This window comes from Esox lucius, chromosome 3 (genome assembly GCF_011004845.1).
Source record: "Esox lucius isolate fEsoLuc1 chromosome 3, fEsoLuc1.pri, whole genome shotgun sequence".
In the NCBI taxonomy this organism is placed as follows: Eukaryota; Metazoa; Chordata; class Actinopteri; order Esociformes; family Esocidae; genus Esox; species Esox lucius.
Window position 1 is genome coordinate 16375625 of NC_047571.1, and position 14726 is coordinate 16390350.

The 14726-nt window shown below is 40.3% G+C and overlaps 1 protein-coding gene across 1 annotated transcript; it reads right to left on the reverse strand.

Annotated features, from left to right (window-relative positions):
* Positions 1-1290: 1290 nt before the first annotated feature.
* Positions 1291-12890, reverse strand: LOC105019392 (serine/arginine-rich splicing factor 11-like). Its single transcript, XM_010885559.4, has 12 exons — positions 12769-12890; positions 12319-12452; positions 8237-8352; positions 7597-7683; positions 7431-7480; positions 6979-7124; positions 6792-6864; positions 6545-6670; positions 5719-5808; positions 5537-5620; positions 5146-5314; positions 1291-1494 (listed from the first exon to the last, which is right to left on the reverse strand). The coding sequence occupies exons 1-12, from the start codon at positions 12888-12890 to the stop codon at positions 1291-1293; spliced, it is 1401 nt and encodes a 466-aa protein (XP_010883861.1).
* Positions 12891-14726: the final 1836 nt, after the last annotated feature.

Here is a 14726-nt window from a genome sequence, read left to right on the forward strand (position 1 = left end):
AGTCTAGGTCTATAAATCCTAGATAACTATTACAAAAATTGAAAGGAAACCAAGACATGGTCGTTCTTCCAGCATTTGCCTAGTGTCAAACCATGCCCATTCAGATTTAAAATGTCCCTGTATTGGTCATAAAAGAAGGATACATAGGCATTCCACAAATCTCAAATTACTGATCTGATCGTCCGATGAGGCAAACCTCATGTTGCATGGTTAAAACACGGCAGATTTCTCTATTGACCAGCCTTACTACTCAGGCCAAAGGGATGTCCAGATTGAACATTTGCTACTTACCTTTCCCCACACTGCCTTTAAGAAAACAAAAAACACTCCTTGCCCCAAGACAAACATAGTGTAGCTCTTCAACAGGTATTTTAGAAATGCTTTTCTCATTAGTTGAATGTTAAACATGATTTCCCCCCCCCCCATTAACACACCAGATGTAAATATATGCAAGTGGAGAGCTAATGTGAGACTGCAGGAAACCAAAATGAACAGCCCACCTGAAATGTAAAAAAATTTAAAATCTGAACTTTGCACAGATTTTATTGTATATATAAAAAGAATCACTGAACAAAGACAATAACCACAACGAGCATTATATCTACTGATTATTGTTGAGTAGATAAGAGATATAAGGAGATTATTATAGCACAACTCAGTATAAGTTTACACTTTGTGTATAATAATGGATGGGAAATTACCTCAATATACCACATACAGGAGAGACAGATCAAAGTGAATTCATTGAGGTGACTACAGTGAAAAACACAAGAATGCATCCACAGCAAACTGCTCAAGCATATCTAGCAGCCATGTTGTCTAATGAAAAATAGACATACAGCAAATCTGTTAAGCAGTAATTGCTGCTTCTCCTTGCAATGTTTAGAAACTAAAATGAAAACAAAGAGATACAAATGTTATTAACATCATGTAAGCCATAAGCTTATTCAAAAAAATGGCTTGCCACTCGCCAACTTTATCCCACATTAAAATGACAGCAAAATAAATCAGACACCTTTTTCAAAAGATCACCTTCAAAATAATTAATGATGTACACACATGTAAATACAGAAAGTATGAAAAAACTGAGCCAAATCCTAAATTTAATACCTTTCAATAAATGTTCAAATTTGACCCATTTAGCCTAAAAGGAAAACTAACAAAATGAAACTGAGACAACAAGGGATGGAGTTGAAGCGTGTATACCGTGAGGTTGGTACAGTGAGGTTGGTACAGTGAGGTTGGTGGGGCATGGGGGACCAGGTAGGAAGGGATCTATGCACCAGTCTCTCAATCACTGACATCCATGTCGTCCTCTTCACGGCAGTCGTCTCCATTGACTTTGGGAGGGCCGGTGCCATTGCCTTCCACCGAGTGAGGAGACTGGGCTCCGGAGTCTTGGTCGCAATCCTTCTTCTCTAGCCTCTCCCTCTCCTTCTCACTGTCGTAGCCCTGCTCTTCCTCATCATAATCCCTGGTGACCTGCAAGGACATCTAGGAAACGGGAAATGATTACATTATTAGAGAGGATGCAAGGTGTCTCCTGCTGCAGACTACAGGTCTACATACAGGCAAGATTCCCTATGTTGATATTTCACAGAGCAGCTGGTCATTCTGCTTCCGCTACAGAGCTCTTCTCACTGGATACATCAATGAAGATAACATATTTGCGGTCTGTTGTAAATCTAGGACCATGGGTTTATAGTCTACAGTATATATAGTGAATTAAATGATTTTCCTGATAAAATAGTTAGCAATGTCCTTTTAAACCATCTCCTCTTGAACAAACTATCCCTTTCTCACTGCCATGCTCATTTTATACAGCCAGTATTGTAGACAAGTATTCTGAGAGGTGGGATTACCCTTTTCTAACTAGCTAATGTTGCTTTTTGCCAGCAAGCATGAATATTTAACTTTATTAATCAGGTAACAGTGACAGACGTAATGTGGGCTTAGTTGTAGTAACATTAGTGGGTCAGCCAATGGATGTGGTAGCTCAGAGACTTCATTATTTGCTTGTATTACAGTTTGTTTTTAACTTCACCTAGCTAGCTACACAAGAATGACAAATCTAGTAACCCCGGAGCTCTAACTTAACGTTACAGCCTTGTACGTTACCTAAGATTAAGCTTGTGACGGGCTAGCTAGCCACCCTTTTTGGAAAACACATTAGTAACCCAGCCAGACGTGCATCATAATCATGAAGTTAGTGATTGGTTCACCCAAGTGAACGTTGTCCACCAGTATTACAAACAGGGCCTGGTAATGCCACGGCATCATTACCTTAATCTGAAACCTGAAAAAAAAAGTAAATCATTCACAACATGGTCAAATTAACAGGATGTAGGATCAGTATGAAAGGACAATCGCTGTCAAAGTCTGGTGGCTGGCATTAGAGGAACTCAGGCATATTTAAATATTGTTTGGTCAATCAAACTGCGTGGTACTCGCAAACATTGGAAAAAAGGGGGTAGGCAAGGTAGCGTTTTTATTTTTTTCAACAGGCTACAATATGACAACATGAGTGAACACATTGCAGTTGTTGGATGGTTCTAACAAATTATTTTGTGGGACTCCTACTACAATAACCCGAGTAAAAACCAAGAGGGTTGTAGTCTAAGCCATATGTATTTATGGCACATTTTACAAATAGCCACAGGGTCTTTATGTCCGTTCAGAAAAAGGAAGAGACACAGACAACACGTCAATAAAATCGAAAGTAAAGTAAACATCAAGGGAGATGGAGATTTAGCCAGCAGCAGAAATAAATGAAAAGTGAAGGCAGGGTACACATAGCTGCACAAAGATTGAGGAGCACATGCAGAGAAATTCTGAATGTTCAGCAACAGAGATTCGACAGGGTAAACAAGTTGAACATCCTCGTTTCATGATTTTACATTAAAGCCAATACCCTTAGTTGAAACAAAAACAAAGCAGTTAAATCTGATGGATGGGCCAGATAAAATGTTACTAGGCACTTCTGACATAAAAATATATTTTTTATCATGTTTTGAGGATATACCAGGTTTCTTTATTAATTTTCTTGATGATCTGATGGGTTAGATTATAGCATATGTTGCTCCAAAACCTGTATATATTGGTCAGCATTAATGGTGCTTTCACAAATGTGCATCTGCACTAATGCACCCCCATACCATCATGGATGCTGGCTTTTGAACTGGGCCTTGATAAGAAGCCGGATGGTCCCTCTCCTCTTTAGACTGGAGGATGTGGCATCCATGAAAACCAAAAATTATTTCACATTTTGATTAAACAGGACTGTTTTCCACTTTGCCTCAGCCCATCTTAAATTAGCTTGGGCACAGAGAAGGGGGTGACAGTTTTGGATCTTGTTAATTTCTGGTTTCTTCTTTGCATGGTAGAGTTTTAAATTGCATCTGTTGATGCAGCAACATACTGTGTTCACAGTATGAATGTGCATGAAAAAATATTTTCACTATCGATAATTCCTCAGCTTTTGTAGTTGAATAGTAGAATAGTCCACCCCACCAAATAGTACCAAAAAGGAGGTACTAAATAAAAAAAATGAATGCAAATTGTAATATGTTATGCAATAAATTCAACGTTTTATAAAAAAGTGTGTCAATTGGTAGTACAGATTTTTTTGTAACTTTCAAAAATTAGATTAAAATTAGACAATTTGTTCTCAACCCTGCTTCACAGAATGTTTTTTGGAAGTGGTCCTGAGCCCATGCAGTGATTTCCACTACAGAATAGTGTCGGTTTTTAATGCAGTGGGGCCCGAGGGCCCAAATATGACGGCCATCCAATACTGGTTTTCGGCCTTGTCCCTTGCATACAGAAACTTCTCCGGATTCTCTGAATCTTTTAATTACATTATGTACCGCAAACGATGAGATCCCCAAACACCTGGTTGCGAAATGTTGCTCGCATAATCTTTCACAGAGTAAAGAACCCCTCCTCATCCTCACTTCTGACAGACTCATTCTCTCTGGAATGATCTTTTAATACCCAATCATGTTACTGACATGTTGCCAAATGACCTAATTAGTTGTGTGATGTTCCAGCAGGTTAAGTTTATTAGCAGTATACAAACTTTTCTGAAATATGTTCCAGGCATCAAACTCAAAGTGGGAATATATTTTTCAAGAAGCAATGTCTCAATTTCAACATTTGATATGTTGTCTTTGTACTATTTTCTATTGAATACAGGGTTGAAATGACATCATAGCATTCTGTTTTTATTTAGGTTTTATGCAGCATCCCAACCTTTTTGGAAACAGGGCTGTTTATCTCTCTATAATAGCTCGACTACCCTGAATACACACAAATTCATTCCCTACAAATGCCCCCACTCCAGAAGTAAATGTCCTATTTCAAATTAAGAAGCTATATACATAGATAAATACCACACCAATTCAGTTTAAATCAAGAAAAAGGAGAAAATAAATGTAAAAAACTCAATTTTGAATAAAATATTTTCCTATTTTCTTTCATTAGCCCAGCTAGTATGGGAGCCTTTCTAGGCTTATGAAAACCAATATCCTTACACAGGGAACTGATTCCAACTAAATGCAATGTCAATTGAATGTACTTCTATAATGTGTCAAGTATTTCCCCACAACATAGTAAATAAAGTTAGACTGTTATAATAATGTGCACAGAGCTGGGCCATGTTCACCTCAGCGAGCTAACATCCTGCAGATAGTCTTATAAACATGACCATAGACTTGCGCCCAATTTCAACAGCGGAGGATAACACGTTACAAAAGATGACTGAGTTTTTATATTGAAAATAAATACATTCCTTGGAACTAAGTGTGTCAGAAGTTTGAAATTGACACAGCCTCGCATTTTTAAAAAGCCGGATTTTTGCACGGCTTCCAAGAACTTGTTTACCAAAACAGTCATTAGCGACAGCCCTACCCGTGACTCTTAAGAATGAATTGCCTTATAGATGACGTGCCCAATAGAAATGAATGGTCAACACTGTATTTCAGTGTTTTCCCTTCTATTGTAAATCGGAAGATAATGTTTCTAAACACTTGATTCATGTGGTTATTACCATCCTGACTCAATGGTGATGAACAATGTGAGAAAGTAAAAGACTCAATGTCAGAGCCCTTAGTACCACTGGATGACCAGTCCATCATTTTTACATACCTTCACATCTCCTTTCTCTACATCACTTTTTTTCTCCCGTTCCCTTTCCTTCTCTTTGTCTTTACTCCGGTCCTTCTTTTCCTTGCGGTCCTCCCGACTATGGTCTTTATCACTCCTGCGCTCACGGTCCTTCTCCCTTTCCTTGTCTCTCTTTTTCTCCTTCTTATGTCTGAAAGGATATGATAATTAAAGATCAGAAAACATGCAAGTCCAAAAGGACCCATTGATATAAATCACATTAAACCCAACGTTGTAACAAAATCAGGATCGGTTTCAGGTCTCATTCTCCTTACTAAACAGTCACTTAGAATACCACTGAGATGGCATCAAAAACATTTAAATGTAACTAACGATCCTGTTCAATGAGAATGGAGATGATCAAAACAACAACCTTCTAGGAGAGGGAGTCCTAGAGACTTTCCTCTTTGGGGATTTCTTGGGAGATCGGCTGGCACTGTGACTCCTCCTCCGCCTTCTATACTCAACAGCAGCATCAAGAAAAAACATGTTACAACAAGTAAATATCAGGACAATAACATGTTGGGCAGCATGGCATACAAGAGCTGAACTGACCGATCAACACTGCGAGACCTCCTGGTAGTACTGTAGCTTTTTGGAGGTGTTTTGGAGCGCTTTTTATCCCGCTCCTCTTTCTTCCTATCCCTGTGGATCAGAGACAAATGAGTCAGCCATTTGGTAGTGAGTGTCTGTGTCTATGTCTACAGTACTGTGCAAAAGTCATAAACACCAAGAAGTCAAACTAAAGAAATATATTTGTATCCAAATAATTGTTTAATATAATTATAATAATAATAATAAATGTATTCATGAATATATGGCAAGACACATTTATTTATATATATTTCTTTTTTATTAAAACACATACTTCACAAATAAATGGCCTCAGTTCAACTTTCAGGTACTTAAGACTTTTGCACAGTACTGCATGTCAGGAATGGATTTTTGGACCAAGGCCAATTGGCCTTAAGGGGGTGCCTATTTCGCAAAAGCACTGAGGCCATCAAGCAGGGTGCTAAGGCCAATCAAGCTAAATAGCCAATTACATAGCTTTGAAACAACAACAAAAAACACTTGCCACGGAAAAGACAGGCAATTACTGTAGGATGTGATTTAATGTGGTTTGTCCTCATGCCTTAGTAACTAAGAAATGATGACCCCGTATTCTGTCTCTCATCTTCTACCCTTAGATAAATGTAACATTTTCTACCAGCCAAAAACATCCATACAACCCAATGACACTAAGGAGGACATTAAGGCTACGGGGTGGGGGGGGGCACCTTTACCTTCCCTCCCTGGTGTATGTATTAGTGTGGGTGTAATGAGAGGCAGTCGTTGGTTTAGGGTTAAGAATGGGTTAAGTCTGCTCTCTGTGGTTCACCTGGATTTGCCGGGTGATTGTCTGCTCCTGTCTTTGGAGTGGGATCTCCCACTCCTCCTTCTGGGGCTCTTGGAGCGTCTCCTGCTCCTTGAGTGTGAGCGCCGCCTCGACCTGCTCTTTGAACGCCTAAAGATCGCACAGACGGAACGTCAATCTCCAGCCTCAATGTGAATACAATAAAACCCCAGCCTTTATTACTGAAACAACCTCAGTGTTCTGTGGGGAGGAGCAGAGAAGGAATGTTCACCTGTGTCTGGAGCGGGACCTCCTACGCCTAGACCTGGACCTGGACCGCGAGTGCTTCTTCTTGCTCTCCTTGTCTGAGTAAATAAAACAAGGACATTGCTTTGGTGCAGCAAAACAGACCATTTAGACAGGACTACCAGTAATGTTGTAATGTCTGAGATGTAATGTTTTTTTTTTGGCCTACTCACTCCCAGGTTCGATGGCAGCCGATATGAGTGACTGGGCTTCTCGGACCCTCTTCATGGCTTCTTCTATCTCCTTGTTGGAAGAGTCTGCCTTCAGGCCTGCATTCATGGTCAGGTTCATGTTCATGCCAACACCCATGTGGTTCATTCTGAAGAACGGGACATTATTTAGTGGTCATGAGAAACCCAATAGTTTTAGTTCCTGGAAATAGCATTACAGACATATTTATATCAAACAATATGCATTGGGGATAATGCAAAACAAGTTGTTCACGGTCATTTGGGTTAAGGGTTTTTAATGGCAGCTCTTAGGAGTGGTGTATTGGCCATATACAACAACTCAATGGGCCTTATTAACACAATACCTCTTTTCTTATTGCTAAATTAGAACACAAATGAGGGCAATCTAACAAATGAATGGATGTTATGGGCGGGGAGCAAGTCTGATGACTTACTTTGGATCCACTTGTGACATAAACTTCAGAAGCTGGTCAGTGGGAAATGACTATGGAGGGAAACAAAAGACAAAATGAGTAAAATACTTTTTGCACATTATATATTAATTATTTCCATCCAAAATCTGCAAACTACATTATCTCCAGGTTGCTGCGAAACACTTACCTGGGCATTCATATTCATATTGGGGTTTGAAAACCCAAACGCTGCCATCGCTTCCATGGAAGGACCGCCAAAAGGATTGCCTCCCATCTACAGAGCAAAAACACATCATTACCAATTTCATTGTCCATTACTTCCCTCCTTAAAAAGGTACACCACGTGAACGTTCTCCACCATGTGGAATAGGGGTGAATCCCATGAACATAATGCTTAAATACAAGACCTCTGCCTACGTATTAACTTTCATTGTCAGCAACCAGTTATACAGGGACGCAAAAAGGACGTTTAATGTTTTTTAAAACATATTTCAAAAATAAATACTTGGAGATTTCAGGGAGAGGTCAACAGGTGAACAATATACCTAAAACATTGGTGGTTAAGTAATACTGTGAATTCCACAATTATTGTAGAAATATTTGCAATATATGTTTTATAATACAAAATGCATATAAAATCCCATGGGCAGCACCTAAAATATAGAGCAATTGAATATTCTCTCTCTATGATGAGGACCTACCTGTTGACTGAACATGGGGTTTGGTGTTGGGAGAAGTCCTACCTGTGGATTGAACATGGGGTTTGATGTTGGGAGAAAGCCTACCTGCAGAATAGCCATGGTGTTCAGTGTTGAAAGAGGTCCTACCTGAGGATTGGACATGGGGTTCGGTGTTGGAAGAAGACCTCCTCCGGGCAAAATCCCAGCAACAGCATTTGCCGGCGCCAGCAGTGACAGTGCTTTGGCCTCCTCTGGGATAACGCCTACAGAAAAACAAAACAGACATTAGGGAAAGAAGAGGACAGCTATGCTTAGAATCAACCAACAAAAAGGAAAGACAAACAAGAAAGAACAAAGAAAAGATGACTGGCTCAAGTATTCTTCAAACAAACATTTGTACAGGTTTCAATAGTGTTACCGTTGATAGCTGCTAGATTTGAGAAGGTGTGTTCCCTTTATTCTTTTAATCATTGTAGATAGAAGAATAACTAAGGTGGGGAGAAAAGTATAACAACACACACTACTCCAGTGAACACTGCCAAGATTGTATCACCTGAATGTGTATTTTAAGTCATGAACCAAACGTTAGCAAGCACAGCGGCTTCTCCAGTGGGGTGTGCTCTCATTTTTCATATAGATTGAACAAGCGACTCACGTTGGCGGCTTCACTACTAAGGAGTACACAGAGAAAAATCGAGATACACAAAACAAAAAGAGTTTCAGAGAGTTGGAGGTCAACAGTAAATACTGTACAATCTGTAAGTTTCTAGTACTTACCCAGAATACAGAACTATATGGGGGAGATACCAACTAGCAAACAAGTTTTTGGTAGGTGATACCTAGGCTTCCAGGAACCTTACCTGTCACTGCATCATATGTACCTATGCCTTATGTTTAAGTTTAGTTACCAGTTTGCAAATAGAGTCCATCTTTGTCTGTTCAACTAAAAAAAAACTACGGTTTCAAATCTCAATGTTTCCCTTTCTACCTAAAAAAAAAGAAAACATACAATATAGAATACCTTCAGATGCAACGGCAAAAATCACATTTTCATTTTGAACAGAAGACACACAAACATACACAGTCATGCCCACACAGACACACACCCACAAACAACATTTAAAAAGGGCCCACGGGAGAGAGAATTTAGCTGCAGGAGACAAAACGGTTGGGTGGTATTTTCAGCGGGGCCTGGTATACAGGACTGGCTGAGCCAGGAAAAACAACTGTAAAACACAACAACAAAAAAGAAAGACCACTGTTAAAGAGAGAGCACTGAACCAGTTGTCATTGTCATTTGGGGTGGATATATAAGACAATTAACAACTAGACAGTCAGAAACCTTCAAGTACAGTATCACTGGTCGACATAAAAAAACAGACTAGCTACAGTATCTCAAAAAAGGGAGTACACCGCTCACATCTCTGTAAATATTTGATTATATCTTTTCATGTGACAACCCTGAAGAAATGACCCGTTGCTACAACGTAAAGTAGTGAGTGTACACTCACTACTTGTATAACAGTGTAACTTTGCTGTCCCCTCAAAATAACACAAAACACAGCTATTAATGTTTAAACTGCTGGCAACAAAAGTGAGTACACCCCTGAGTGAAAATAGGGCCCGGGTAGCCATTTGTCCCTGTGACTAGTTAGTGTTACAAGGTCTCAGGTGTGAAATTTGGGGTTAAATTTGGTGTCATCGCTCTCACACTCTCTCAAACTGGTCAACATGGCACCTCATGGCAAATAACTCTGAGGATCTGGGAAAAAAAGAATTGTTGCTCTACATAAAGATGGCCTAGACTATAAGAAGATTGCCAAGACCCTGAAACTGAGGTGCAGCACGGTGGCCAAGACCATATAGGTTCCACTCAGAACAGGCCTCACCACTCAGAACAGGCCCCACCAAAGAAGTTGAGTGCACATGCTCAGCGTCATATCCAGAGGTTGTCTTTGGGAAATAGACGTATGAGTGCTGCCAGCATTGCTGCAGAGGTTGAAGGGGTGGGGTGGGGGGGTCAGCCTGTCAGTGCTCAGACCATACGCCGCACACTGCATCAAACTGGTCTGCATGGCTGTCGGCACAGAAGGAAGCCTCTTCTAAAGATGATGCTCAAGAAAGCCCGCAAACCGTTTGCTGAAGACAAGCACACTACGGACATGGATTACTGGAACCATGTCCTGTGATCTGATGAGACCACGATAAACTTATTTGGTTCAGACGGTGTCAAGCGTGTGAGGCGGCAACCAGGTGAGGAGTAGAAAGACAAGTGTGTCTTGCCTAGTCATGCATGGTGGTGGGAGTGTCATGGTCTGGGGCTGCATGAGTGTTGCCGGCACTGGGGAGCTATAGAATGCCAACATGTACTGTGACATAATGAAGCAGAGCATGATCCCCTCCCTTCGGAGACTGGGCTGCAGGGCAGTATTCCAACATGGTAACGACCCCAAACACACATCCAAGACATCCACTGCCTTGCTAAAGTAGCTGAGGGGGAAAGCTGATGGACTGACCATGCATGTCTCCAGACCTAAACCCTATTGAGCATCAGTGGGGCATCCTCAAATGGAAGGTGGGGGAGCGCAAGGTCTCTAACATCCACCAGCTCTGTGACGTTGTCATGGAGGAGTAGAAGAGGACTCCAGTGGAAACCGGTGAAGCTCTGGTGAACTCCCTGCCCAAAAGGGTTAAGGCAGTGCTGGAAAATGATGGTGGCCACACAAAATATTGACGATTTGGGCCCAATATGGACATTTTCACTTAGGGGTGTACTCACTTTTGTTGCCAGCGGTTTAGACAATAATGGCTGTGTGTTGTGTTATTTTGAGGGGACAGCAAATGTACACTGTTATACAAGATGTACACTCACTACTTCACATTGTAGCAAAGTGTCATTTCTTCAGTGTTGTCACATCTAATACAATATTTACAAAAATGAGAGGGGTGTACTCACTTTTCTGAGATACTGTATTTGATCTGCCAAGTTCAGGGGTTGTGTATTGGTAATGCATTGAATTATTTTGCTACATTAAATTGCATTGTATGTATTGGAAAAGAATTCACCCAAAACTAGGAAGGCCCTTCATGTTATGGATGAAAAAAGTATGAAATGCAGGTGCAGCAATAAGTGTAGGATAGATTTGTTATTTTTCACTGTTCAGTGACTGCAATGGTTTCTTACCATTTGGATCCAATGTGAAAAACAGATTGGACATTATACTGGTCAGATTATTAAACTGTGTTCATAAATACATAGGCTACTTTTGAGTAGCCAAGTTATCTTCTGTGTAACACGCAATTTGTCCTATAGACCGAACAGTGGTTTCTAAACTACTGCATTCCATTTGAATTAAAATTCCTAGAGAAGAGAGAATGAGAAGAGAGAAAAAGGGACAGAAAAAAAGAGACAGAGAAGGGGTTGGGGGGGGCTGCTTGAATGCTTGCTGGCCTTTTGTAATTGTCTACAATCCCCTGTTGGCAGGCAGAGGACCACTTTCCGCCATCAAGGAGGGGGCTCTGCTTTTGCCTTCTCCACTACAACAAATCACACACACAAATAACAGAGAGAAGTTTAATAGAGGATAGTCCAATATGGGAAAGAAAATAAATTGCATGGTTAAGGTGTCATAATACATGCAAGATAATTTCGGCGTTCTTTTTGAGGAGGTTCGTCTGTCTGCCCGTGGACTGGGCTTGTTCGGCCCACTCAGTTGGAGCAAGTCTTGGTCCCTTAAGCAAACCTTGGTATACTGTGCTAAATGGGGGAGGTGGGAGAATTACGCGGTTCTGGAGACTACTACAGCCTCGGCATCACCAGTGCAGTTTAGCGTCCTCATGAATGGCAATCTTGTGGCTGTAGTTGTTTTTAATACATGTGTTTGGTTATAGGTTTTGTTTTTAGTTCCACAGTATAACAAGGGTCTGGCTCGAGACATCAGGTAGACAACTCGTTCAAAGCAATTACGGGTGAGATTGTACAAGATAAGACGCTGGGAGAGTGGCATTGCATCATTGATCACAGAATCAGATAGGGTTGTTAGAACGTAAATGAATACAAGCCAGGATAGGATTTGAAATAGCTAACCAGGCTAGTTACATAATTTATAGTGGCTCACACCAAAGGCTTTTAGAGCGTTATACTGAAACCAATGGGGGGGTCACTCTCCCATCACTACATCATACAATCATGGATCATTCATACAGAAAAAAGAGAACAAGGCACCAACCTTCGGCAAAAGGAACCACGATCAGTGCCCTGTCCACGAAGACGGTGTTGGTCAGATGCTGAGATACCCCCACGGATTCGGACTCTTGGAACTTCACAAAACACACGCGCGAAGTCACAGGCAGAGGCGATTCACTGCAAAAGATCAGTTCGTAGACAACTTGTTAAATAGTGTAATAACTCGTATTAAATATTTTGTCGAACAACACATCCCGGAGTAACCTAGATATTATGCTAACTAGCGCCTCGTTCCAGGTTTAAGAGAGGGCCAGACAGGGCCTCATCCAAGAAATGCTAACGTTAAGCTAAATCTATATCCAACGAGGTAGTTTAAAAATCCAAGGAAATAATACTACATGTAAATCATAGAAATTGGGAGGATTTGAATAAACTAAGAACCAATACAGTACATTTGTTCAGTTAGACATTTTAACAAAACTTTGTTACTCACTCTGGTGGAAACAATTTGAGTTCTTCAATGGTTCCAAGAAACCCGAACAGCATTCGCATCTGCTCGGATGTTGTGCTAGGCGACACATTCGTCACTTGCACTACGTTTGTAGTACAGTTCATTTTAAAATAGTAAAAACAAATATATAAACAATTACCACTCGGTCAGATTATGATTTATATACGTGTATTTAGTTGGTGTCGTGTTGAAGGCGTTTTATAAAAAAATCAAATCAACATCCCGATTATCCCTGCCGCCATTTTGTTACTGTGAGTGACGCGAATACACAAAAACAACGCATGCGCAGGTGGAAGTCCTGGGGTGTATTCATTCCGCCAAATAAAACGTTTAAATTGCGAGAAGTTCAGTCAAGCCGAGTTTCTATTGGACGAACTGAGGTCTAGATGAAGCTTAGACTAAAGTAGGCCCGGTCTTTCGTCAAAACACGATAAAGGGGCGAAGGACCTACATGAATTTGTCCCGTAGAATCTTGTATTACTGAAAAGGAGGACTTACACGTTGTTTACTGTGGTTTGGTTAGTCGCGTGCGTGCGCGCGCGTGTGTGTGTGTGTTAATGTGGTCGGTCTCCCAGGAATAAAATGTAACATTTTACCTTTTGGCATGTAAAAAACAGTGACATTCTAGAAATAAGTATCAGCTCAGGCCCAAAATATATAGCATTCATTAAGTGATCAGTTGGTGGGACATTAAATCTGCAAAGTTATGTGATGCCATTCCCACGGTGCGTCTTATATACCACAGCTTTAAATCAATCGATCAAATTTATTTTACATCAAATGTATTTTACAAAGTGCTTTAACAAATACATAGCCTGAAAATCTAAAGTTACAACAAGGATTGATGCACAGTGGTTAGGAAAAACTCCCTAGTAGCATTGAAACCTAGATAGTAAACTGCAGAGGAACCAGACCCTGAGGGCTGGCTAGTCGTCTTCTGGCTGTGCTGTGTGAAGATTATAGATTTACAGCCACATTAATGTTCTTGAATGTTCAGATGACGAGTAGGTCAATAAATGCACGTGGGCATATGTCCAGAGTCTTTAAACAAATCCAGTTTTACACAATATCACAGTAACCAATATAAGAGGTGTTGGGAACCAATGGATTTTCATTTTGAGGTCATGGATTTGAAAGTCATAAGCCTACAAGTGTTATATGGATGTTGGCTGTGTTAAACTATTATGGGCTGTATCAAGTCTGTTGCCAATGGAGATAAAGTGTGATTTATACAAATCTTTGGTGGAATGCAGTGTAGAGACCAAAGCTCTCCTTTTAAGAGTGTCAACAACAATAGGTCTTATATTCTCACTCAAAGCTTTGCTCTGACGTCTCGTGTGCTAGTTTTTCTTACAAAACAGCCACAGAAACAAAACAGTGTGCAGTCAGAGTTCTCTCCGTTCACACAGCGCTGGCAGGCTTGAGTTTTCCGTGATTAGATGTGAGTGCCATGTTGAAAAAAGAAATTAAATTGTACATAGCGGCATGCTAACTTGTATTCCATTTGAAAATATGTAACATATGATGCCTTGTCCCCTTTGATCTGTAGAAATAATGTTCACAACAATTATATTGTTATTGAAACCATTTATCATTCAGGTTGCTTGTTTATTGTTTTTTGGTCTGAGTTTCAGGTTGTCTCTACCCATCTTAAGCAAACAGTTGTAATCCACATAACTAGGGCTGATTACTCTAGACATGTGTAAATGAAAATTATCTAAATTTTGTTCTTCTGTCTTGTGGAAAAGGGTACTGGTTCATATGAGGACAACCAGTTGTGTGACCATGTGAAAGTTCCTTTCTTCTGTAATGGTAATTTTATCGATCAGAAATCTTTTAGAAGGAAGTACAGAGACGAAGTTCTCTGGGCACATACTAAAAGTTTTAGTAAGAATGCATGAGGCTTCAGAAACTAAAACATAAAAACATTTCCCTTCTCT

What these genes read in the sequence shown, in the direction of transcription:
- LOC105019392 (XM_010885559.4), bottom strand. Translation starts at nt 12,890, where the DNA reads ATGAACTGTACTACAAACGTAGTGCAAGTGACGAATGTGTCGCCTAGC. An exon ending in AGGACTCCCTCTCCTAGAAG is followed by an intron (nt 5,315 to 5,536) that starts GTTGTTGTTTTG and finishes ATATCCTTTCAG; the next exon opens with ACATAAGAAGGAGAAAAAGA. An exon ending in TAGAGAAAGGAGATGTGAAG is followed by an intron (nt 1,495 to 5,145) that starts GTATGTAAAAAT and finishes CCCGTTTCCTAG; the next exon opens with ATGTCCTTGCAGGTCACCAG.